Genomic DNA, 27,988 nt, shown 5'->3' with positions numbered 1-27,988 from the left:
CCCTGGTCACTATAAATGAGGGGACTGATGACATAAGGGCAATTCCATGGAAAATGTTCACTTTAGAGAAAAAATGAAGTTTCAGATTTCACTTAAGCAGTTAAATTTTCTTAAAAAGTAATCTATAAAGTTTCAATTTCCAATAGAAAAATTGCAATATTGATAAAATTTTGTATTTTTTTCCATCATAAAAAAAATTGAATAGTAAATTGCAAAATCTAAAAAACGTGGCTATTTTTAAACAATTCATCTTTTCTGTCTCTACTAAAAGCAAATAAGGTCCCAGAGGTCTCTTTTAACTTCTGAATAGTTGATTAATGTTTACATCAATACAAAATCATCATTAAATTTTATGCCATTCATCAATTTTAAAGAAATCGATCTTCAGATTTGTGTGATTTCTTTATCATTTTCAGTGTCATGTCCGTTACGTTTTTCACTTAAAGTTTTCACAGCTTACAGGAAATTTGTCTGAAGGTACTGCAGATTCAGATTCTATGTTAGAATTAATCCCCCTACCATGTGTAGCAATCATTTTCCCTTACCACTTCTCATTTTCATAAAAATGGCGTAACGGACATGACAAATCGTGTAACGGACATGACGCCTTATATACGACAAAAGGTAGCATTCACAAAAACAAAATATTAGGCTCAGTGTCACAGACTGAGGTCAGTCTCAATTGCTTGAGGATAGCTGGATGTAATAACTCCTAAAATCTGCATGTCATTCAAGCTATTTTTCGAAGTTGGTGAATGATGAAAGTTCAGCTCTTGTTCTGGTATATTTTTCTGAGAATTAACAATATGCCACATAATATTAGGATAAGATGCAGCTAGATCTGGCAACATACTCAGATCACAATCTGTATCATTTGTGTTTGAACAATACGATTGATTATCTTAGGTGTTTGCACTGACAGTTTGGAGCATGATAAAATTCCAACTTGTGAATTCATGAGATCATTGATGATATTGCTTCAAAGTATCTGACTTTCACCAACCTCAACTTCTTCAGTGATGGCACGGGCTCACATTTAAAAACAAGTTTGTATTCAGATATCTGTGTTACATGATGTAGCTCTATGAATCCATGAATCTACAGTGGCACTTCTTTGCAATATCACAAAGCAAAGGGGCTATGGAAGGAATGTGGCGCTATCAATAAATTATGTCATCATAGTATTTTGGTCAGCCATAATCACGATTTGAATGATGTATCTTCATTTGTACACAAGCAGCACGGACAATGCAACATAATTAGATACAGCCACATTTGTCAGCAAGCAAGATAGTAAGATTTAGAACATCCAAGAATTGATGAAAGGATGATTATACTCAGGATGATATTTATTTTGAATGAAAAAAAATCTCAGAAGCGATTTACAAACATTCCGATTACCTTTCAACTCATACATAATCGATAATGAAAGACTGGTTTCCAGGTACTGCTATTAAATTTTAAAATACTTTTTAATATCATTTTTTTATCTTAAAACTGACATTAATACTAGTTCATATTATTCTTTATCATAAAATATATTTCATATGTTCATCTTGGATTTATACAGGTCTGGTACATTTTGTTTTCTTCTCACAAAAAATGAGATTTGGTCTTCTCAGTGTGCCGTAGGCCGTAGCGGTACTATTAAGCATTGTATTCTATATAAAATTATCATGTAGGCTTTAGCTATTAAATTAATAATACCTGCCAATAATATCTACATATTTTTCTTTAGAATGTTAGTAAAGGTACTTTGCTGTTACATAATTACATTCATTCATTCATATTTCTTTCATTTTGAAACTAAGAAGTGCTGATGAAGTTCACTTCGTAAGGGTGTCATGTCCGTTACGCTAAGTACATTGTCAAATAGTAAGCCATGACTAAAAGATAATCTTTACTATCAACTTTTTCTCTTTTAGTTTGGTGTTGCAGATGGTAGTAACTGGAAAATACTCATTAACTGTTGTTAATTGGTGAAAAATAAATTTTTCTAAATATTTGTTTGTTTTATAAATATTGTACGAAAAGCCCCTCTCTCAAATTGCAAAATAATAGGAGATATTACAGATTACCAGTTATGATGTGTGTCTCTAACCTCTAGCCTTAACATGTAAACAATTAGACTTGTACCATATCTTGTAATAAAATAATTATATTTGCTTACAAAAAGTGGACGAAACTGTCATGTCCGTTACGCTTCGTGTGTCATGTCCGTTACGCTTCGTGTGTCATGTCCGTTACGCTACATTTTGAGCTATGAATACAGAATGCACTGCAAAACTGTTGTTAAACACTATTTTATGGATAGAGCATGATCTTAAGGTTAAATCAACACCAACATCAGGTGCATGCAATCTAAGAATTCACAGGAATTTTGATAAGCAATAGGAGGTAAAAATGCTTCGTCCATTTCGTGTCATGTCCGTTACGCTCACAAAGAGTGCAATTTCTCAGCAACTGTTCAACGAAACGATTTGAAATTTCATGTGTATGTAACTGATACTTAAATGTGTCTGATAAGCTCAGTAACAATTATCAAAAGACTGCTAATTCTACTGTATTTACCTTTGAATTATAAAAATTTGTCTGAACGTCATGTCCGTTGCGCTGGAATTGACCATAACCCACTCACTATTTCTTTTGTATCATATTATATGAAATATTTGAATTTTCTCCTCATTGTCATGTGAGCAAAGTTTCGTTCCTCCCTTAACATGTGGAATTTGATTGTTTTTACATTTTGTGGTTCGAACAAGATGGTCATAATTGTCATATCCGTAAAAAAATGAAATATTGTATAATTCAAACAATAAAAACAAAAGAAATAGCCAGTGAGTGACATCATCAACTCTCTCATTTGCATATCGCTGAGTTGAGCATAGAATGAGTAAAATAAAAATACAAAAATAGAGAGAGAGAGAGAGATGGAGAAAGAGAGAATTCAGATCAATTAGTAATAAATTTATAAAAAAAAATTACCCCTCTCCAAGAAAGAAATTAAAAAGCTATAATTCACAACTATAAGCTAAGTGATTTTGGATTATTAAGGCTCCGTTTTGACAAGCAAACGTTTTAAAATGTCATAACTTTTTTGTTTTTCATCCGATTTTGATGAAATTTTCAATGTTGTGCCAGTCTGATTTTTCTCTATTTATTCAAATCAATATTTTACTGGGGTGGACTTGACCTTTAAGTACCTTGTTACCTAGGCCATCTGGCCTGGGAGATTTGTGTGTTTGTAAGCCTGAAAATATTCTTCTTACGTCATGCTCAGAAATTTGGATAGGTGTTTGATCAGGCATCTCGTTCACCTTACTTTTGATTCCTTCATTTTCACTACCAAAATTTTCAACATCAAAACGACATTAAAAATTATTTAGATCATCAACAAAACCAATATCTTGTTCTGTTGGCACAGATTTTGATTTATCTTTGTTGTATCGAGTAATATCCTGCATTGTTTTCCATGCCTTTCTGGGGTTATTATCTCAAGAGTTCCGTTCAATCTTTTCTTTGTAGGAACTTTTACATTTTTCCGTCTGCTGCTTGATTTTTCATTGGGTTTCTCTCAGTAACTCCGTATTTCCTGTCGAAAGCGCTGCACCCTTCTCCCTGAGTAAATCGCAAAGTTCTTTATTAACCCACGGCTTGTTGTTAGGATACACCTTAACTCGTCTGTTTGGCGTTGTTATTTTGAAGCAGAACTTGACATAGTCGGTTTCACAGTCCAGTTTTAACACCACTTTGAGTTTATGTACAGGCACACTCCTCCCCTCATCTTCCCGGATTCTCTCGTTCTGTCCCCTCTGACCAATTTAAAATAAGGAATATGAAGTGCACTATCTGGTATTGAGTCATTTAGCCAAGTTTCACTGAATCCCATGAAACATGCTTCTCTATATTCATGCATGTATCTTGTGAGAGTTTCCAGTTCATCTATCTTGTTAGAAAGGGAACGCACATTGCCGATAATCATACTAGGTAGGGGGGTTTCGTAACCCAAAATCAAAATGATACAAAATCAGAAAATTCTCAACTTCTTTCTTGTGTATTAGTTTACATTCCATGAAAGGCCTCTGTATGTGTTGATTTTCTTTTCTTCCCTGTATTCTAAAGCTAACCCTCCATGACCGATGTCTACTACCTGGTGACATAGTGAAGTACAACGTCCCCACCCAGACGCAGAAGGGAATCATCAAATCCATTAATGTTCTATGTCATTTACAAGTGCACAGCACGAGACAGATGATCTACAACATTCCTAGTCAACAGCTAAATCCAATTGTGGTGAGTATTCTATATAGATTTGCATATTAACAACTGTTAGTTGCAGGGTAGGAATTAATTTTTTTTTTTTAGGGGCTACTTTTTTTACATTGGGGCTACCACTGAATATCTTGGGGCTATTTTCTAATTCATGGGGCTACTTTTTTTTATCACATGTCAGCAATTACCTTTTGATATTCCGAGACTCAATGTGATGCCTAAAAGCTCAGAACATTTTTAACTGTAATTACTGTAGACTACAGGCATGACAGGCCTTACAATAAACAACAGTGATCCCACCAGAGCAGTGGCGTACCTAGGATTTTTCACAGGGGGGGCAAATTCGTCCGTCCAAAAATGTGACAAGCAAAAAAAAAAAATGGGTTGTGACTCGTCAGGGGGGGGGGGCAGACTGCCCCCCCCCCTGTAGGTACGCTAGTGCACCAGAGTCGCCTTCAGCCTCGCACACCTCAGATTCGAGCCAATCGAGGCCCCAAGACTTTATTGTCTCTGTACAGTACTGTTTCTTTTTTGGCTTATCCCTCTCAACAGTATCTCGATTTGGAGAGGCTTCTGGCGCTGGCTCTGGCCGTTTGGCAGAGCCAGGTTGAACTCGAATTAGAAACTTATCCATCTCGCACTCCGACTTGACGATGTCGATAATCAGCGCTGTCACAATCACCAGCTGATCGCATACAATTCTGTGCATGCCTAGTACACATAATATACCGTACGATGCACGTGGTCTCGTTACCAGCTGTGCAGTCTAATCGTGCACGCGTACATATACATAAGCCATGCGGCAAGTGCGTCAACAATTCTAAAAACCCTGTGCTAAAGACTATGCGTACTCCGCATCCCATATTGCATTGCGCGTTTATTTACAATCGCGAAGCTTCCGGTGTTACGGAAGGTTCGGATATTGCATCGACCGTTCAACTTAAAGCTGGAAAGGGCGATATAAAAGATGCGCTTGCTCCGCCGCCGGAGAACGTAATTATGTGAAGTATTTTTTACATTGTCGATGGTATTTTATTGGGGCGATTCTGAAATAAATAGTCGCCCCAAAGCATTGGGTTTTGAGAATTTTTAGGGGCGATTTGGGCTGTCATGGGGGCAAAATCGCCCGTCGCCCCCGTGTAATTCCGACCCTGGTTAGTTGCAATTTATGTTGTGTGATGCTTCCAATGTAGCTCTGTTCTCTTGGAAACGTGAAGCTTAAGTTTGTTTATTGCATGCCTTATTTCCTTATTTAACTGTACTGGTCACAAGTTGGTATCTGGTTTCTTATTAGAGTCACAGGAACAGTTTGAGCTAGCCAGAACTTAATGGAGCTCTGTGGATTAGAAACACTGAATTTTTAAAATATTCTTTTTAAAGTCTCTCCATCAAGATTTGAGACCTCCTTGCAGTGTAGCCAAGACCTGCTTTTAGTATATGGGGAAGAAAAAAGACATTTCCACCACACCACTGAGATAATGTAGACCCTCAAAAAAGGATAAATTTCCTTTTTAACTTTTTTAGAACTTAATTTATGTTAGACCTCTTTTACAAAGAAATCAATAACTTCTTGTTCCCCTTGTTTTCTAGCCATTTCAGTCTGGTCACCATGTTGTGATGGATGATTGGGTTGGCTTTGTCAGAGAAAGTTACAACAATGTTGTGGTGCGCTTCAAGAGCGACGCCAGATGTTCCGTGTGTGAGGATAGTGCTTGTCGTCTTGTGGATGTTCATGACAGCAGTGATGAGGTAGGATCTAAATTTGAGTTCTGTAAAGTTAAAGTTAGATCCCAAGACAAGTAATCATGGAGTAATCCCCATAAGCTACTGTTAGGAATAACTGCATCCTTATCATTACTTTTCTTTGGATGATTATTGTGATATCGAATACTTTCTGGGATCTTACGTTCAATTTCAGATACATCATTATCAACATCATCATTATCGTCATCATCACTATCATCTCCACTACCATTACTGCCAAGCCTTGAAATAAGCGGGCGCTGAGCGCAAATTCGCACTCATAAAGCCATCAATTGCGCCCATAAAGCCCCCAAATCATCAACATTTTGACGACCGGGCGCAAATATTTTCCAGGTAATTGCGTCCGCCGTGAGTGAGCAGTGAAGCCATATCATACATGTAATTTAAATATCTCTAAAGCCAAAATCAAGTAACTTTCAATTTACGATAAGCACAGTTTCAAATTGCCAAGTGCGTCTTTCTTTCTGTACCATACAAAGTGAGTTCCGTCCGTCTTTTTTTTCTGTAATACATGTGCGCGCGTGCTTCTGGTAGCGGTTTTTCCATACTTCACCATGTGCAATTTCTAATGCACACATTTCCAGTTGGGATATCACAATTCTGTGATATAGTAATTCGAATTGCACAGGAGATAAATCCCTGTTCACAGCACATACGATGTGCAAGTCTTTTATCCTCACAGTCGCCGACTTTGCTTGTCAAAACGGAGCCAAAATCACTTAGCTTATAGTTGTGAATTATTATAGCTTTTTAATTTCTTTCTTGGAGAGGGGTAATTTTTTTTTCTAAATTTATTATTAATTGATCTGAATTCTCTCTTTCTCCATCTCTCTCTCTCTCTCTATTTTTGTATTTTTATTTTACTCATTTATTTAGATTTTTTTTTATTTGGGGGGGTTCATTGTTCATGGTTCATTAAAGATGAAAAATAAATAAGCCCATGTGTGTGTGGTTGTAAAGGGAATGTGGAGTGAGGGTGTCAAAACACACTTAAACATTTAAATCTGATTTCTTAAATTTTTGAATAAGCCTATTACTTAGCGTGCTATTCATGTACTAATTAAAAAATTGCAGGAGCTGTGCTTACTCTAAACAAATTTGCAGTGTGGTTCACCGTTATATTCTTTTTTTTTTATTACCCCTGGTTCCAGAAAATTGCCCCCGGTTCCTGTAAAAAGCCCGTGAGCCGGGGGCAATTTTTTTTGAAAAATTGCCCCTGGTCTGCAGCTGCTTATTTCAAGGCTTGATTACTGCATTCTTGAAATATGATTTGATCTTTGACAGAATTCTGTCTTTGGAGAAGAGGTAGGGTTCTTTCCAGGCCAGGTCCTTCAGGGTCCGGCAGCTGTCTTCAAAGGAGCCAAATGGCTTGGGGGACCACGTCCAATCCTTGGCAGCAAGACCCGGTTCAGAGTCACCGTGGATGAGGTATGAAGCCAATCTCTTTTTCTAAAATCAATACATGAAGATCAGCAAATGTGCGGGTGCCGTGGCCGAGTGGTCTAAGGCGCCTGACTAGACTCATGAAAGTCTGGGGTCCGATCAACAGTGCGTTCTTACCCTATTTTTAAATAAATGGAAATGCTATACACATTCTTTGGTAACTAGATGTGCACTGGTTTTTAAAGAAAATGCTACTCTTATTTCAGTCAAATTGTGATTTTATTTTGGCTGTTGAGCAATGTGACCACTGTCCTGGGTAAAGACAGCAAAACTTATTAATGGTCATTTTGATGTAATGGGATACTTGATCTTCTTTCACAGGTGAAGAATACTGGTCTGGATGTCCAGTGGTGTTCAAGGGCAATAACCAAGAACACAGATGACCTCAAGCCACCACCAATGTGCATTAAGGGCAAGAATCTAGAAAGGTAAGAAATTCATTTACTATCCTTCTATTGGTCATTTTAAAGGACAGGTGTCTGCCCAATTTTAATCTCTTGGGAACAGAAATCTGTTTTATTCAAAGAAATTCAAATTAGAAGAGATAAAACATATTGTGGTCTTGAAAATTGTATCAAGTCTGTCGACCAAGGTGATTATTTGACTTAGAGGAGGTCGGCTTGTGCAGACTGAACTGTATGAATGACATGGAAGCCTGTATTTATAGAGTTGTTTTTGTTGTTACATGATACCCATTGTACATCCCAACATACAAATGCAACATTGGTTAACATGTATACATGTCTTAATGAGCTGCAAGTGATTTTCGTTTCATGACACAATAGCCAGCTTGAAGTAGCATTTGAGTTATTTTTTATACAGAATTGTGTAAATATTTACAATGTCTCTTCTCCCTCAGAACGAAGCTGTTAAACTTCAGTGCCCATGCCAGTGTTCAGATAGGAGATAAGTTCATGTACAAAGTCAAGGAAGAGGACATTGGTTACCCAGAATCTATTACAAAAGGTTCCTTACTGTCCTTTAGGAAGCCTGATGACGAAGGTGTCGCAGCCAAGCTAGAGGGTGATATGAACTCTGTTAGAGAGGACGTGGACAGTGAGAACAAAGACAGCATACCATCTGTCATTAAGGAAGCTCTGCAGGGATTGGGTATTCTGGAGTTAAAGAAAGCCAAAGATGTTGTGACAGAAGATGCATGTACAGGAGGTGTGCCAGAATCAAAAGAAGGGCAGGTGGATGAAGCTGTATTAGGGGATGGATGTAAAGTGAGTGGAGGTGAACAATCAGTGCAATGTGGGTCAGGTGAATCAGCAGCCTCTTGCCTCAACTCTGCTACAGGTGAAATGGGTCTGGAAAGTAATCAGGTTGCAGCTAGCAAATTGACTACACAACAAATATCAAGTAGAGCTCGCTGCAACAAAGAAATCTTGAAATGTCTTAATTCATATGACCAAATTTTGTATGAACTGGAGAAAGCTAGAGTTGACGACCCAGCATCTTTGGATGAGAAGGAAATCATTGTGAGGCAAGCGCAGAGAAATTTACGCAATCTACCTCGTCCCGAGGATTTAGCAAGGGCTTTTCTCAAGCCTGCCTTTAATCTTGTGAATGGGGACGAAGGGAATACTGAAGTGTCTGAGTCAGACCAAGAACGTGCAAAAAAACCCAAAGACCGTCGACTACGCAGAGTGCTCAGTAACTTTGAGAAGATACATGAAGAATTAGAAACATTACAGGGATCATTGAGTGGGCTTGCATCCGGAAGCTTGCCCTTAGAATCTTACAACAAGTTGTGTGCAGACACTCAAAAAGATATGCACGATCAGATCAAATTGCTGGGGAAGGTCTGTCAAAGTGTATTTTTTCCTGTAGAGGCAGCTGGTGGAGAAGATGTACACTCTGACGCAGAAGGGATTCCAAACAAACAGTCAGAGACTACCAAAAGAGAGAAAGAAGAAGGAGTAATAGATGATGTTTCCTCTGGAGATGATTTGGAGTGGGAGGAGGATGAAGAGCTGGAAGGAGAAGAAGAAGATCAAGCAGAGGAGATTGAAGAGGATGGTGAACAAGAGCCTGTTAATGGAAAAGAGCAAGGAGAAGACACTGATTCTTCATCCAAAGCCAAGTCCAAGACTTCATGCCAGAACTCTCTTGCCAAATTAGCCAAGCGGCAAATGAGCTCCCAACCAAAGAAGCGGAAAGAACGAGCAGCCAGAGGGGATCCCATCCATCCTGGTCAATGGGTGTGTGTCGAGGTCACCCATACGTCGTCTATAGTAGATGTCCTATGGCAGGTAAGTCTATTCATGACATACTGGATTGGGGGGGATAGTATACAAATAATATACATCATTGAGGGCATTAATATGACCTACACGCACAAGGTACTTTATGTCAAGAGCGTGTGAACTGCTACAAAGGTTACAATCAGGGATTATTCTAATGCCTGAGCAAAATGATCTGTATTATGTTATTGATGTCATTCATAGCTGCTGTTAAAGAACTCAATTTGAACTTAAAAGAGATTCTTGCTCTCTATCATGCTGTGGGACTTGGGACCTTCAGCAAGGCATTTTATATACATTGCTTGTTAAACATGTAATTGATATTTCATACTATGTTATTCGATGTACATATTGATGCATATGTATGTGTGAATGGGAAAGAAAAGGTTACATTATTGTGCATAAATTCAGTAACTTAACATTCATTATGCAGGATACAAACTCAAGTTGTGGGAAATGTGAAAACTGTTGTTGTGAACTTATAAGATCTGTCAATATTTTGCAGGAATAATCTAAGTTATCAAGCTAATTGCAAAGTATTGATCTTTTTTATAGCCTGACATTCAAAACATGGCAAAACAATAATGAAATTGGTTGCTGAACATTATAAGGTTTATGAATTGAAGATTTGAATCCTGATCAATTTTGCGATTCTAATGTATTGCAACATGCATTTCTTCTTGAGATGCATTCTAATCAGCATTTCACAGTCACTTTGAAGCAGTCACTTTCATAGGAACTGCAACTGAATTTTGTGGCAAATTGTTTCATTGTTGATAGGATGGTACGTACGAAAGCAGTATCGTATCTACTGATGTGGTTCCGTGCAGACAGCTAGATGAGCTGGAGTTCTTCCCAGGAGACTTTGTCAGTCTTAGTAAAGGTGAGCCCTTACTCTTTAGTCTGTTACATATACCTTTATGAATTAGAGGTAAAAGGAAGTAGTTGCAGCTAACAATTATTTCATGAGAAAGTCCTTTTAAATCAAGGTTAATTGTCACCATACTATCATATCTAGATATGGTACATTAATGTAAAGTTATCTTAGTGAAATCATAAAAATCATAGCTCAAAACTGATAATTCTGATGATCACTAACACAGAAAAGCATATGTTGGAAAGTGTATTAATATTATTTGGAAAAATGCCCAACATTTGATGGAATTCCTTGCATATTTTGCTCATTTCTCAGCAATTACGCATTATCTTCCAGAGCCATTTGGCACATATTTTTTATTTATACATACAAACACTTGGGTGGTCATTTTATTGGATTCTGTTTGAACTCATTTTGAGGTCATTACCACAACTGGTATTTATCTTTAATGCATGCCACGATTCTACCCCAAGTAAATAAATATAGAGACTCAAATTAATTTTAATGAAGATGGAAAATGACTGAGTTTTGTGGACAAATCTCATTATGATCTGTGGAAAAAAAGTCATTCCCATTATGTCAAAGAGTATAATTTGCTCACGGAGAATTCACCATATTATGTCTTGTGAAACAGAGTTCAATACATATGGGGGAAGGATGAGACTAGTTTAGCCTTGAAGATCATGGATGATTTTAGATTGACTGAATAAAAGTGTAATGGACAAATATTCTTGTTGAGAGACATCTTTATGAATATATTGTTTGTTTAAAATCCAGAACATAAATGCTTATATTTAGAGGGAGAAAACCACAATTTTATTCATACTGTCCCGAGGATTGATTGCCGATAACATTCCTAACAATAATAGAGTACCGAAGCGATGACGTCAGTTGCCATGGTGTCATGGTGGCCTGGTTCTAAACAAATGAACCCGCCGAATGAAAGCATGTGTTTCTCAAAGGAGAAAATGGCTGCTATTTGAATTTGAGCGCTTGCAACCTATTTTTCAGACGAGCCAAAGTGTACAGACGACCGTCAGTTGCGACTCTGTTTAGAACCAGCCAGCCATGACACCATGGCAACTGACGTCACACTTCGGAACTCTATTGTATCACCAGAAGCAAATGAGGAAGGATATGGTGTTGTTACCCAGGCTGACAACAAAGAAAGGACATGTGGCATCAACTGGATAACAAGAAATCCCGAAAACCCTTCACAGTAAGTTTGATTGTTTAATTATTTATATTTTGATTTGTGACCAGTCATGTATTTTATCTTACAGGAAATTTTGGTATTGGTAATGGCTTGTATTAAGGACCAGTTCTTTTGCCTGGTCATGGTTTTGAGATGAGGATGTTTATTATCAAATAACAACGATCCACATCAGTCACATACTGTATCTCATAAAACATATAATGCACATTATATTTCTCAGGCATTAGAATAATTACTCACACTATACGCTGCCCAACTTTGGCAAGGTGACAAATCAGTTACTGGTAAATTTGAGTTATTGTTGTTTCTGAAACACCCTTTGTATGTTGCACGTTCAGGCAAAATTTTGGGAAGAAATGATTGATCTATGGCAAGATATTGAAGAAAACAAATGAAACTCTTGTAACTTCTTCCTTTTGCCAAAGTACGGCAGTACAGACTTAGAGAAGTTACCTTGGTAACCATTAAAAGGCTTAGCTAGACTATTCCATTGGTACATTGTGTGTTTACTTTTTACTGATGCCCTTGGTGGTGGCTATTGATTGCATCCTTTCTCTCTTTTCAAAGGCCCATCATAAGAACTGAGGAGCACAGTGTCTACGAGCTCTCACCCCATTCAGACTTTGTATTCAGTACGGACGATGTGGTCATTAGGATCGCCCACAACTCAAAAGAAGAAGAATCTGCAAAAGATCTTCCTCCTGCAGGCCAGGTCCGTCAAGTAAACAACGATGGCACAATCACAGTGAGATGGGTGGATGACACCATGTCAAAGGTGTTTCCTCATCAACTCTTTAGAATAGAAGAGGAGTTTGACTCTGAGCTTTCTATTACCGACTTCCTGGAAGCAGCAAAGGAGATGAATGAGGAAGAAAGGGGAGATGGTAGCCATGACGACACCTCATCAGATAGCAGCTGGGAGACGGCCAGTGGCGAGTCAGGCCATGAAGAGTAAGTGAAAGTCTCAAAAGAAATTGATCATTGATATAATCACAGACTTAATTCAGCACACAGGGAATCACATCAATAAGTTCATATTTAAGATCATAGAATTAAATGGATGCATTGTCACATTTTTTTATTTCAACACTTTGTAAGATTATTCAGAAAGAAGCTGAAAACCTGGATTCAAGTGTAATGATATTTAGGTAGCTGGAACTTGGAAAAGCCTTTTCATACATGTAGGTTTCATGACTTTTCTCTTTGTAAATTTCCGCAGTTCATGCCTTTTAGAGATAAACTTCAAGTACTTAATAGAGAAAAAAATAAAATGTGGAGTAATAGATTGAGTTTGCACCTACATGTAGCTTTACTTTGATTTTTGAAAGATAATGGTAAGATATATAATGTTGATTTAGCATATTTGTACATATGCTTACTATGGGGGTTGAATAAATTGAAAAGCAATATTATGATAAATATTTTTTCCCACAATTTTATTTATTTGTATTTCATTTCATTTTCAATATCAATACAATGACTAACACAACATGAAAAATACAATAGGAGACAAAAAAAACCCACTAGCTAATGCCTGTGGATTGTCTAAAGAAATCAAGATTTTTTATAGATTCTTTAATCTCAAAGTTTTACCGGTTTTAGTAAACTTCTGCTGAGGATACTGCAAGATTCACCAGTCCTTCATCATAGATGGCGATAGTTGCTGAAGCAGCATGACAGAGTTTTAAAATTGGATCACACGCTCCTCAATTGCCACCCTCACAAGCGAAGATTTACAAAAACATGTAAAATGTTGTGGTTTTAGGAGGAAAGAATGTTTTTTCATGTCATCACACCATCTAATGAACTTCTGCAGTGTAAATAAAGCAATTTTAATTATAATAATACATAGAATTTGCATAGCACTCTTTCCATCTTAATTAGATAGTCAAGGTGCTTCAGGGCAAATTACAGAAATGGAGAGAAAAAATATTTTGCAAGTTTGAACTATACAAGGATAGCCTTCAATGCATAGGTGGTTGTCTTTCAAAAAAATATCATTATACATTTACGTCTACAGGTCGCCCCTGAAGTTGGTCACTGATGTCTGGGTTTTCAAATTCTGTGGAAGAGAATTCCACAGGGTCGTCCCTGCAAGAGCAAAGGCCCATTCCCCCATGTTTTCTTTGAAACCAGAACTTGTAAAAGATTAGAAGTTGAGGATCTTAAGTTTCGTGAGGGTTGATAGTTACGAATCAAAGATTTATTATAAGTGGGGGAAGTTACTTCATACTTTTGTTTATTCGCTTTTCAAAGAGATGAAGAGAAGGATGTATGTGAGGATGAAGACGTGTCCCATGCTGCTGATGACTCGGTGACCATCAGTAGAACAGAGCCCCCGGATACAGAGGCCCAGAGAACGGGAGAGGTTGAAACGGCTGATAAAACAGAAGAACCATTATCAACTAACAGTGACTGCTCAGTACTACAGGTAGGAGTTTCAGACCAAGCTAAGGGACTAACATGTTTTCAGTATTGTTCCTTTATGTGACTCCTCAAAACTAACAATATGTTGCCCAGCAAAATTTGTTATTAGCTAAAATAAAAATTTGGTCTCCAAAGCTCAAATGTGAAAAAGAAGTTTTTCTGAAAAAAAAATGCAGCAATGAATTGACCCCTAAGAGTCTGTTTGCATCAATGAAAAATATGTCTCAAGGTTTATGGAAAAAAATTGTGTAATTGCTGAGAAAAGGGCAAAATAAGCATAGGATTTGAGCCACATGTCGGGTCTTTTCAAAGCAATAATAATACACTGTCCCATATGTACTTATCTGCTTTGGCGATCTGCAGTGTGATTGTTTTTCAGGTTAGATTTTATAATCACACAAAACTCAGTTTATGTAACAGTACCGGATTGATTCACAGTGATATAGTTACAATTGATCTTGGTTTTAAACACTTTCTCATGAAATCAGGGTTTACTGCATCTATCAAGGGATTGGATATTGTTGCAAAATGCAGTGCTTCCTTTTCTTAGTATGAAGTGAAAAACTCTTATTACTATTTTCACTTTGTAAAATGCATACAAATACAAGAGTTTATCCACCTGAATGGCTGTAAATTTAGTTGTCATGCATGTTTCTCCTTTTTAGCTTTTGATTTGCTACATCATTATCAGTTTCCTTTAACATTATATTTTGTAGATCTGTGTATGAACTAATAATAAATATTGGTTTTTTTTTGCATCCATTGGGTAGCAATCAAGCACAGAAATTGCAGAGAGCAAAGAACAAGCCATGGCCCCTAAAGAAGAAATCACAAAAAGACAGTCTGAAGAACAGATGGAGCAGAAGATGGGTGAAAAATATGAGGTGAAAATGAAGCTTGAGGTTACTCCTCCGATGGAAGAAGAGGTACCGGGTAGCCAAGATAGAGAACTGATATGGGAAGAGGATGGACTTCAGAGTCCCAATGCGGCTAGCAGTAAGTTTGAAGATTTGATCACTCCATTATGTTTTCAGGTCGTTCGTCCATCCTTTTTTTTACTCTGTGATATTTTTTATGCATCAAATGAATATAATGCTCTTCACAAACATGTACTCTGAGGGAGCACTTTTCATACTAAACCATGATGGAATATGCTTTCCAACATATACTCATTCTCCTGAAAATGGCAAGAAAATAATAGTTGAAACTTCAAGTTTGGGCAGTCCTATTCAGAACCAACATATGCCCACACAATAATACATGGTGCACCGTGGAGCCTCCACATTGAAATATAATGCTTTCTGTTTTTGTTCAGGATTCATTGTGGTGCCTTCCTTGCCTAGCTGCCACTATTTTAGCAGTGCCCAGGAACCAACTAACAGGAAAAAGTTCTTACAGACATGGAGAAAAGAGGTAATACTTCAATGTCATTTTGATGTTCTCGCATTAATGAAAAGAGAGTCATGTGATGAAGAGTGGATTTGCCCATCAAACACAAAGTGGTATCTGTGTTATATTGATCTCTGAAGTTAACAGCTTTAATCTTGAGTGTCACAGCGAACGTTCTTATTATTTGGAGTATGCGTGAATTGAAAGTGCATCACACTGTTTACTCTCTTTGATAACAGTTTGTTACACTGTGGACTATCTCAGCGCTTCTCAACTGGTGGGCTGTAAAGCTCTCTCAGGTGGGCCACAAGAAAATCTGAGAGTCAGTGGCGGACCCTGACCCGCAGGAGACAAAGCATTGGAGGGGCACAGCATTGTTCACAAACAATACAGTGCCCCTCCAATCATTGTCTCCTCCGGGTCATGGTCCGCCACTGCTGAGAGTCAAAGTAGACCTCGAGTAAAAAAAGGTTGAGAAGCGCTGGACTATCTTACATGACAGGTTATTGCACTGTGTGTCATTTGACCAATATGCACAGTTAAAAAAAGCATAAACAACTCCACATTACCTCCAAATGTGATGAGAGCAAATACAAGCGCACTTACAAGGAACAGAGGTGGGTACCAAGGAGACAAAACCTCAAAGCCTTACCTGAATATTGTCACTTCATATTAAGTACAATTCTTAAGAGAAAAATATACTTCTTTTTTTTATTGGCTTAATTCACATTCAATGCTAATAAGTGTCAAAACAATCTTGAAAAGAATTTTCTTCTGACAGGAGTTTTGTAGGCTTTGGTACAGTCATATTTTACTTTTTTGCAAGATTCTAGATTTTGCCACCAGGGCCTAGTAATATTAGATACAATCATTTGTGCTATTAGTTCTAACTGTAAAGTCTATGCTAAAACATGTATGAAAATTTACAATCAGTTGTAAATATTAATCATTTCTCTAACTGACCTTTGACCATTAGGTTGACCCTTGGTATGTAGTTGACCTATAATGATATATAGATTTTGATATCTGATTGTATTTCCTCTCCCTTTTTGTGCAGGTTCGTCTACTCCAGACAGCTCTTCCTCAAGGGATCCTGGTGAAAGCTTTTGAGGACAGAATGGTAAATTCCCACTTTTCACTAAATCACTAACAAAAATATGTACCAAAATGATGCCTGTTGCCATAGTTGAGCACTTTATTTTAATCATGAGTCCACTGTGGACTCACGAAAAAAATAGCAAGTTCAATCACAGCAACAAGTGTCAGTTAAGTGCACTGTGACAGAAGCATGCAAGAGCATTCAAAATTTTTTCATCACATGGTAAATTAAGCATAATTTATACAGGAAATATGCATAACTCATGGGTTCAACTGACGGTTTTCAAAGCCACCTTTGTGATTTTGGGCCATTAACTTGAGATATCGATCAAATTCCGAAGACACCTGATATTTTATAAGCAAACCTACAATTCATCATGTGATTCACTTTTCACCAATATGACATCAACATGTGAAGTATGTGGAATTTAAAAGAGTTTTGCTTTTAACTCGGCAGGACATGTTCTCTGTCATGATTGAGGGACCTGTCAATACCCCCTATGAGGATGGAGTCTTCTTCTTTGATATTCGGTTGCTAGGCGACTACCCAAAGACTCCGCCCAAGGTCCACTACCTGTCCTTCTGCAGCGGCCGTCTCAACCCAAACCTGTACAGTGACGGCAAGGTTTGTCTGAGCCTTCTTGGAACTTGGACAGGAAAGGTTTGTAGTGAAGTTTCATAGATTCTGTTTGTTTTACAGTAACTTGGCAACACAAGTCTCTGTAGCATAACGCCGATATGTGGAATGAACAATTGATGAAATGTGACTGTATATAAAGTTGAATTAGGGGGAAATGAAGAAAATGTTTTCAACAAGAAAGAGGTCAGACATGCATAACTTTGCAAATGGCTTCATGAAACTCCTGCTATCCGTGAACACTTAGTGTTGCAAGACCAGTAAATCTAGAGGTTAACAAATAATAGGCAATCCCCTCAAAATCAACATTAGCTGGGGGTGTTTCGCATAGATTTATGTCTGACTGTAAATTGCACTTAAATCCCTCCCCCCCCCCCAGCTACATGGGTTTAAATAATGCATGACCGCATTTATCAGGTAATGCCCATGGGACACACTCTAGTGCATATTAATCAATGACATCAGGCACAAAATCTGTCACCGAGGGTTGACTTCAATACCTCAGTCACATTTGCTCTACGGCGACCATACGGCGAGTAGAAAACCGCCATTTTAACATTGTTTTTATAAGAGCTACATATAGGTGGTTTGAATAGAAATTTAAAAAACGGCTGTTTTCAACTCGCCGTACGGCCACCGTAGGGATAATGTGACTGAGGTATTAGTCAGACTTACCAGAGCTTATTGCCTCATATGATTGTTTCCAGTAAATCTTCATTTGTGATTTTTTTTTTTTTTAATTCAGGGTAACGAGATGTGGACTTCATCGTCTAACCTTCTCCAGCTTTTGGTCTCCGTTCAAGGCTTGATACTTGTTAATGAACCATACTACAATGAGGCTGGCTACGACAAGCACCGTGGTACGAGAGAGAGCATTGAAAACTGTAGGATGTACAACGAGATGGCACTGGTTAAATTTGTACAGGTGGGTCCCACATGTGTATGCTGTATATGTTATGGTTGGAAGCTTGTGTCCAATTGTAGAATATTTAACTCTGGTATCAGTGTAATTAGATGCCTGTAAAGTGTATTTGTAAAAGCTTCTTTCCTTTGATAATGGATCATGTAATATCCAGAAAGATAAGGGCTTGTTAGGACTGAGAGATCAATGGTGAGAAGGGTGTGGGATGTGAAGTTGATGGACAGGAAGGAGTCTGAGGTTTTGATGCAGATGTTGAGTTTAGAAGAGACTGTGGATCAGATTGTAGCAAAGGCGAAGTACAATGGCATGGACATGTGTTGATCTTGTTTTAAGAAAGGCACAGTTTGAAGTGGCTGATCAGAGGGGAAGAGGGCAACCGCAGAGGACATGGAAGGGGAGTAAGAGGGTTGGGTTGAGGGAGGAGGATGCACTGAATAAGAGTAGAGTGGAGGGGTGGGGGTGATTTCTGTGAGTGAGGTTATTCCGACCACCCCTGTAGTCAGGGACCAAACCTGATTTAAAACCTGGATGATGACTACTACTTGATCTAGTTGACAACCTTAGGATGTGATAGGAGATAAGGAAAATAAATTTTCTAAAAGGAATTAATAATGCTATGAATTACACTGTCTGTGAATGCTCAGGATATCGCTCTTAAAAATAAATATTTAAGATGACAATTGACTTATTGAATTAAAATTAATCGAGTCATACCTACCAGTTTACAAACAATTTGATCAGCATATGCTATATTGCCAATAAGAGGAATCATTCATGTGAATGTTGTTTGATGGTGGATACAAAGAAAGGGGTGTTATGGAAAGGTTTCAGGGCTTTCAAGAACATATTAAGGTTCCATCATTGTGATAACCCTTCTGTTTACTTGTTTGTTTGTTTTTTTGTCTTTAGTCTATGACCAAGATGGTATCATCTCCTCCATTCTTATTCAAGGAAGAAACACTTTTGTTTTTGAAGAAACATTCTGCAAGGTCAGTATATTGATAACTCTCATATTGGTAATAACAACAACACTAACAACAATAATCTAGCAAGTTCTGTCTTTGAACAGAATTTTATGGGATGGGATGCCATTATAATAGTAGTAATAATAACAATAAGAATAATAGGTATTCATATAGGGTCATCGATCAAGAAATAATCTATTCCGAGGCGCACTAATATTTTTACCCCGGCTTTAGCTCAAGCTGCCTTCCATTGCTCAGTACATTCAAGGAATTAATCCTGCCAGGTACCCATTCACTCACTTGGGTTGAGTGCAGTACGATATGGATAAATCTTTTACCAGTGTGCTATTTTGTTGGAAAGTTGTCAACCTATCTTCCAAAATGTATACCTTACAATGACCATCACAACTGAATTGTTCAAGGATTGTGAAATCCTAAGTGAGGGGGAATAGCAACTTTCACCTTGTACCACCACTTTAATGACCTCATAGATATATGAAATTCAGGAATATCTCTTATAGCAATTTAAGGTGTAAAGTTGGAAGGTATTACGTTGCTATTACAAATCCAATTTTGGATTTAGAATGGTATTTTTCTGTAGTTATCCATGAAAACATTAAAAGATAGTAATATATAAATACATTTTCTTTTAATCAGGTTGATTAGACGTCTAGAATCTTGGCTTGATCTTGCATCAAGATCAGAAGATATCCCCAAGGATGCCAGCCAGCCTGCAGCAGAGGTGTGTCAAGGGCCACCAGGACAGCAAGGGCAAATGATGCCTTTGGATGCAGAAGATATAACAGAGGATGGAGCTTCCAGAACTCTAGAAGAACCTCAAAGTGATGTCCAGGAATCATTGGTACTGCCACCTTCTTCATCTTTATCATCCTCCCCCTCCTCAAATCAAGATTTTTTGTTGCATGTTCAGTCAGATCCTGCCGCAGAGACGGCTCCATCTGTCCAGACAGGTCCTAAAGACATTTATCCATCCTCCTCCATCACTAGCACCTTTCATGCTAATTCATCATCACCTGAAGCTGCACTTATAAGTCCTTCTAAAGCTACCACAACCAAGCCAGAAAATGCCAGCCTGGAACCAGGTCCGATCCATAAATTGGGAAACATGCCCGATGGCAACGTCCTCTTGCCTCCGTACGCGCTCTTTCCGTTGTCTAAAGGCTTTGTCATTAGCTTACAGCATACCCTTAGCGAGTTCAAATCTGTGCTAAAGCAAGCCGGTATCAGTTAACCCAAAATCATTTTGTAAGATAATGGAAGATGGCATTTAGGAGAATGATGTTTCTTAGCGCTTTCACTATCTAGCTGTATGCAGTAGATTCAGAATGTTTGTCCACCCCACTCTGATGATTAGCCAAAGTGGATAGCCCTGCATCCCGTAACACAAAGGATGGCAACTAGTCGCTAAATTAAATGGCCTATCTAGACCGTCGTAGACTGACTAGGAACCAACCAGAATTTATCTTTCAAATTAGCGATTAATCACTAACCTTTGTGTTATGGGGCGCTGGCCACATTTATATGTGTCAGGTACTTCCAGCCTTGCTTGACATTAATTATTTGGTTAAAGATCTGGAACTTAATAAAATTTACACTTAATGTTATAATTTGAAAAAAAATGATTAATGTTAGAAATTTAATTTGTATGAAATAAAAATCATATTTCAGAAAAATCAACAATAGCATTGTAGATTACTTTGCCTACTGTGATCACATGATTGACGGCCAAGATCTCAAGAGGGATTGATTCAATCCCCCTCCCTGCCAAATTACACCAAAAAAGCCTGGCCTTGTTAGGGGTAACAAATTACTCTGTCAGTCACCTGTTTAAGCCTTATGTAATTAGGAGGGGATGTGATAAAAATTATATTAATGTTACTCGGGAATCAAGTTGATGCCATGCCTGTAAAGAATCCACAATGTAAGTTTGATTTATTTTCAATTGCTGTGTTCTTCACTGATTTGTTGAAAACTAATATTCTTATAATCGTATATCACACTTATACTGGATTTTATATTTACTGCCAAACTGCTGTGGAGTGGCCATCCCGCTTAAAACTGATATCAAATGAATTTACAGTGGGTAATGAAACAATGCATTAATGCCCCATCAAATTGCCATGGTGTATTTATAGTGGAATGAAACGCAAGCTTGCAAAGACACCCACATAGTGTAAGGCGCGTGGTGTTACTGCAAGATGTATCATGGCTAGTCAATCAGCGATTTATTTTGATGCAGCGGTTATTAATGCGAAACGTTCAGTTTCTCTTTATTTATATTGACCATTGCCTGGCAGCAGCTGCAGAATTGCTGTTAGACGAGAACATGATTTGATCATACGGCTTACGGTTTGCATGTATGTAATGCTGCATTTATACCAAGGGTTAGGGTTATCCATATAAGCGCAACCATAATGGGAATCGCAATCATTATCACCAAACTTTTCACATATCTATAATCATTTTCATTATGATTGTCATCAACATGACCGTGCTTGCTGTCATGATTATTATCATCACATTCGTTATTTCTTTATGCCAATATTTATTGAAGCAGTACTAAAGAATGATTGTAAAAAAAAAAGAAAATTATGATTCATTTATTTCATGTGATGGATTTGAGTTATAATGTCTCATTCTGGGTTGTGTCTAGATTCTATAGTCATAATATACATGTATACTTCAATGTCTTTGAGCATTTGAGGTCAAATGAATTAAAATAAATTAATCATTATTTTTACCATGTGCCTGTAAGGCAAGTAGTTACACTGAGTCAATGTAATCTTTGACTCTACCCTCCCCCCTCTCTGGACGCTGATTAGGGAATGCATACGTTAACAGGATCCCCCCCCCCCCCTTTCTGTAATATACAGGAAGTGCATCTGTTCAGAGGGAAGGAATGCCCCCCCCCGCCAACAAGTTGTGCACGATTGCTGCCCTGTTTTAAGAAATACCCCCCCCCCTATTAGGTTCCTTTTTTGAGTGAGATCTTTTCTTTCTTTTTCTTTCTTGTCCAAAACTTAGAATGCAAGACGAGAGATCCCTGAAATACATAAGAAATTCATAAGAAAAAACTATTGTTGTAAGGGAAATATCGACTTGATGAAATCATGATCTGTATTCATTTACTCTTAAAAATTCCTTTATTTTCAGGGTCAAAAGATTTAAAACATTGGACCAGTGTTATTGCGTTTTATACTCTGTTATCAAAAGACTGTATATCTGTTAATTTTTCCTGTATATCTGTAACAGTAATAATGTACATGTGGTATATATATATTATTGAAAATGATAGTTATTTATATACACTTTTCAAGACTTGCCATTACAGAGGGATACCTATCATTGTGAAAATTAAATTCTGTGAAAAGCCTTTGAAAATTCAATTGCTCATTAATCAGTCAACCACTGACTTAAAAAAAAAAAATTAAATAATTTAATAAGCAGTGATATTGACTGTAAAGTAATAGTGATCAGTATTTCAAATTTTATGTATACTAATGTACACTCTACAACTATAAATATAAATAAATAAATCATTGATCAGCTATTTCAGCATGTCTCGTGAATAGGAATAATTTAGGAGTGTTAATCAATTATATTTACCTCCGCTCAGCAGGGGAATCTCTAAGAATTAACAACATTTGAAAGAGATAAACCTCAATATTGTGACATGTGATTGTTCTAGAGATTGTTATAATTGATTTTAGACACCTTGTCCAAAGTCAGAGCTGCATCTTTCCCACAGAAATCCAGCAGGCATCTTTCTATTACAAATCATCACAGTCGCCCAAAGAAACAAACACTGCATGGGGACTGCAGGAAAGCTCTAATGAAAAGATGTATTATATCATCCTAATATACTAGTATCCTGCTGAATGATGCATTGCAGACTTAGGACAAGTTTGCCTTAGTTGTTTGTAAATCACCCCAGGTGTTCTCCTTTGAAACACCTACAATTGTATCCCCAAGAAAGGATCTTATCAACAAGATCAGATCAAGTAAATGTTCCATTGGTGGAAGAAATGACCTTATCGCCACACTTTTAGCACAGTATCACACAGATTATGTTGCACAATGCATGGAACTAAGGATGTTCTTGTTCTGACATGTAAAATTGATATGCGGTGATAAGGTTCGTTTTTGCACTGATGGAATAAATCATTATGAATGAGCTCTTTTCTTCCATTCTCCATAAAGAAACAGTGATGTTTATTCAAATTAGTTTTGAGTATAGATTAATTATGGGAGGAATGACAACACTTTGCATACCAAATGGCGCATTGTACTTTGTTGGAGGAACTCCTATGCAGTGGCGGTTCCATGATATCTGATTCAGTGACATTTTGCTCCACTATAAATTCCACCCACTATTCAAATAACTAACCCTAGGGCCGTATTCTGAAAATTGTCTGAAGAGAAATATTGCGTTCTGTTAACTTCCTCGCAAAATCCAAGAAAATTTACGAGAGGTAGGAGGCTATTGTTACTTATTGTTGCATGCAATATTTGTCCATCTGCAATAATCATTTCTTGCTGCATCCCGCAAGAACATCATGTTTACAAAAGGAGACATTCCAAAGACATAACAGACTTTTCAGCAATTAAAAATTGTTGTTCGAGACGATGAATCATTTCAGAGAAAATATGTCTTTGAGAAGAGCCGCGTGTATTTTTAGCACAGAAGTGCACAACATAAGCGTCGGTGGTGCAAGGAAATTACGCCTCACATCAACAATGCACTTCATTATTTTTCAGAAGAGAAACTTCTATTGGTTGACCTAAGCATATAACAAGCTTAATGATTGGTTCATGATGAAATATTGGGCGTGTCAGAGATAAAATAGGGGACGTCCTTACAGAGATAAGACAATTTTCAGAATACCACTTTAAGATAATTTTAGCGAGCTGTTATCTTGCTGACTTACAAGAAAAGTTAAGACAATTTTCAGAATACCACCCCTGGATTTAACACTATAACTTACCTTAAGCATAACCCTAAACCTAACATAAAACCCTATTGCAACTCTAACCCTAACTCTACATCTCAGACGAAATAAAGCCGGGAGCAATTTTCACAGGAGCACCACTTTTAGGGAGGGCACCGAAAAATGAAAAACAAGGGGGGATGGAATAAATCATATGGTATGTGAATCCTTTGAAAGATTTATCTCACAAAACAACCATATAACAAAATATTGGATGATTGCAGGCCTTTATTTGGAATAAAGTTCAAATTGGTTTCAAATCGTAGCCAGTCGTATGATTACTATGATATCATTAAGACTAGATATTCAATTCGCTTTTTTTCTTATAAGGATGGTAGCATAGTTACGGATTTGAATGTAGATATTTATACAAAGATTTAGAACTATAAACACTAAGATGTTCCTTGTTGCAATATTGGTATCAAATTTTAACTATGTTTTATTCCAAAATCGGGTCACAGTCAGGTATGTGATGACCTGAACACCAGGGGCCCGTCTTACAAAGAGTTGCGATTGATCCGATTAATCGCAACTATGGAAAGCCAGCAAAGTCAACATATAAAATGCATGTTAGTTCGAAAGATTTTCTAGATATGAATGTATATCCATGAATTTATTGATTTCTTGACAATTTGGTGTGTTCTCCTTTGTTTACAAAGGACATTTTGCAAATTTCTTGTAGAAAAAATTATGGCACTGATGGATTTCCATAGAGTTACAATTGATTGGATCAATTGTAACTCTTTGTAAGACGGGGCCCTAGTGTCAGATGCTGAAACATGCATGTTTTTAGCACCTACCCAGATAGTGATTTTCTTGGCTGCTGCAGACCAGAGCAAATGTCGCCGGAGCAAATGTTGTGCCACCGCCACTGCTTAATTGCCAATGAATATTAATATATTTATACCGTAAAACTTGGTATTAATGATAACAATCACTTTATATGAATGATATCATATTTCAGACAGTTTTGACCTTTTCACCCCACCTTACATTGTGAGAATATTTGGCCCAGATGCATCAAAGCATGAGAAAATTAAAAGCAGTATGGATAAATACTTCTATATGGTGCTTGTTTGTTTTATTTTTTTTATTGAAAGCAGTGTGAAAGGCATCATGCGAAATTTTTCCATTTAATTCATTTCAAATCAAAATAGTAGAAACAGGAATCAATACAACCGATGTTGCTATGAAATGCCAAATAATGTAAAAACGTGTTTTCACTGATGTTCAAGCAAACTGTGATTTTAAATTGCCTTAATCTAGTCATTCAAAAATTGCATTTTTAGTATTGCATAACAAGATATATGTTATGAAATAGAATGGTTGTCTTCATACTTTGGTAATTTGTTAGCTCATAGAAAGTTTAGGCTTTGAATCTGTCACAGGATATGTCAAGGGAAGTGGCTTAAGATCGGGAAGATGGGTTAAGCACGAGTTGAGATAAAAGAAGATAGTCGCGTGTAAAAAAAAACACAGGGATCTGGAAGTGGATAGCGTAAGATGAAAACATGGAAGAGTTCATGGAAAGATGATGAGGAAAGCAGTGAAGTGAGGTTGGTCTACAAGGATACTCCAGACAGAAAGAATTGGAAGGAGGATATTGGGAGTCGGTAATATTTTGTAAGAGGGAAACTGTGGAATATGAATTGTGGTGGTGTTGTAAAGTGTTAAATTCTTATTTGTTGTTCTGTTGTTTTGTTTTTTATTGTGCCACCGACAGGGGTGGCGGGATGTGATGGCCACTCTACCCTGTGATCTGCCTCCCGCCCTGACATACATTTCCATCATAGGGCACCTGCCTCCCCCCCCCCCACTTCCTCGATGGTGCAATAATAAAACAGACCAACAAATCAGAATTTTGATACCTTTTCTCTTTAAAGGCATTTATATTTGCTCATAAATCTTTATAATCTTAAAAAAGCTACATTAATGATGAATGCCTGAAGCCCCCCCCCAAAAAAAAAAAAATAGATAAGTAATACATCATATTCTCTGCCCATTTTCTTCTTTACCTCTTTCCTCTTTTTTCTCTTTTATTAATTTTATTCTATTCTATTTTTTCATTTATTTATTTTTAAGGGTGGGGTGGGGAGGAAAAGGCATTTTGCATCCTCACTTTTGACGGGAAAATTGCCCCTCGGTCATTTTCCCCACTCCAACCCCAGTAAATTGCCAATTTGTCTACTGCCAACTCGTCCACTCACCACATGGTCAACTTTCATTTAGTCTAATGCCATTCCGTCCAACATTTTGTCTAACAACCATTTGGTCCATTAGCAAATTTGGTCCAATCATCACTTTGTCTGATCACCATTTCGTCTCATAACAAGTTGGTCTAATATTATTTTCATTCCTTTTGCACAATTATTTAATTTTTGAATATACCATTTGGTCCAATTGGACTAAGTGTTAAAACTCTTAGTCCAATTAGACCAAATGGTATATGGTATAAATGGTTATTGGACCAACTGATTATTAGACGGAATGGCATTGGACTAAATGAAAGTATACCATGTGGTAGGTGGACGAACCAATGGTAGACCAAATGATAGTAGACGAGTTGGCAATTGGACGAATTGGAAATAAAACACCCACCCCACCTTATTTTACTTCTATTGCTGCTTCAGCTGTGGATATATACTTCACATTTTTGTCTCGCCTGCGTAGCGGAGCGAGACATACTGATAGGTATCACTATTTCCGGCGTCGGCGTCGTCGTCAACAATTGTGTTGTACACCCAATAACTTTCTATAGCTTGGAGGTGGGATCACCAAATTCATACCAGAGGTCCATCTCCTGAAGGCAAAGGTCAAGTTTGAATATGAGTCGAATTTGAATAAGGTCAAAGGTCAATGAATTTTCCATGACTGGCACTGTGCTGTGTTGTACACACAATAACTTTCTATAGCTTCGAGTTGGGATCGCCAAATTCATACCAGAGGTCCATCTCCTGAAGGGACAGGTCAAGTTCGAATATTAGTCGAATGTGAATAAGGTCAAAGGTCAATGAACTTTCCATGACTGGCACTGTGCTGTGTTGTACACACAATAACTTTCTATAGCTTCGAGTTGGGATCGCCAAATTCATACCAGAGGTCCATCTCCTGAAGGCACAGGTCAAGTTCGAATATTAGTCGAATGTGAATAAGGTCAAAGGTCAATGAACTTTCCATGACTGGCACTGTGCTGTGTTGTACACACAATAACTTTCTATAGCTTCGAGGTGAAATCGCCAAATTCATAACAGAGGTCCATCTCTTGAAGGTGCAGGTCAAGTTCAAATGTGAGCCGAATTTGAATAAGGTCAAATGTCAATGAACTTTCCATGACTGGCACTGTGCTGTGCTGTACACACAATAACTTTCTATATCTTCGAGGTAGGATTGCCAAATTCATACAAGAGGTCCATCTTTTGAAGGTGCAGGTCAAGTTCGAATGTGAGTTGAATTTGATTAAGGTCAAAGGTCAATGAACTTTCCATGACTGGCACTGTGCTGTGTTGTACACATAATAACTTTTTATATCTTCGAGGTAGGATTGCCAAATTCATACAAGAGGTCCATCTCTTGAAGGTGCAGGTCAAGTTCAAATGTGAGTTGAATTTGATTAAGGTCAAAGGTCAATGAACTTTCCATGACTGGCACTGTGCTATTTTGTTCACACAATACATTTCTATAGCTTCGAGGTGGGATCACCAAACTCGTAACAGAGGTCCATCT

General features: G+C 37.5%; 1 protein-coding gene across 1 annotated transcript; it reads left to right on the top strand.

Annotated features, from left to right (window-relative positions):
• Nucleotides 1-600: 600 nt before the first annotated feature.
• On the top strand, nucleotides 601-25,329 carry LOC129270482 ((E3-independent) E2 ubiquitin-conjugating enzyme-like). The gene is made up of 17 exons (XM_064106091.1): nucleotides 601-624; nucleotides 4,123-4,293; nucleotides 5,863-6,021; nucleotides 7,321-7,464; nucleotides 7,801-7,907; nucleotides 8,339-9,734; nucleotides 10,506-10,608; nucleotides 11,614-11,821; nucleotides 12,386-12,769; nucleotides 14,075-14,249; nucleotides 15,016-15,241; nucleotides 15,561-15,658; nucleotides 16,692-16,754; nucleotides 17,190-17,393; nucleotides 18,115-18,294; nucleotides 19,201-19,280; nucleotides 19,914-25,329. The coding sequence occupies exons 1-17, from the start codon at nucleotides 601-603 to the stop codon at nucleotides 20,506-20,508; spliced, it is 4,317 nt and encodes a 1,438-aa protein (XP_063962161.1). The 3' UTR covers nucleotides 20,509-25,329.
• Nucleotides 25,330-27,988: the final 2,659 nt, after the last annotated feature.

This window comes from Lytechinus pictus, chromosome 10, assembly GCF_037042905.1.
Source record: "Lytechinus pictus isolate F3 Inbred chromosome 10, Lp3.0, whole genome shotgun sequence".
In the NCBI taxonomy this organism is placed as follows: domain Eukaryota; kingdom Metazoa; phylum Echinodermata; class Echinoidea; order Temnopleuroida; family Toxopneustidae; genus Lytechinus; species Lytechinus pictus.
The sequence above is the reverse complement of the archived record's forward strand: the minus strand, read 5'-3'. Positions and strand labels throughout refer to the sequence as shown.

Bases quoted from the DNA above. Each gene is read 5' to 3' on its own strand.
- LOC129270482 (XM_064106091.1), top strand. From the start codon at position 601: ATGACGCCTTATATACGACAAAAG. The intron at 11,822-12,385 runs GTAAGTTTGATT...CTCTTTTCAAAG, and splicing joins AATCCCGAAAACCCTTCACA to GCCCATCATAAGAACTGAGG. The intron at 15,242-15,560 runs GTAAGTTTGAAG...GTTTTTGTTCAG, and splicing joins GAGTCCCAATGCGGCTAGCA to GATTCATTGTGGTGCCTTCC.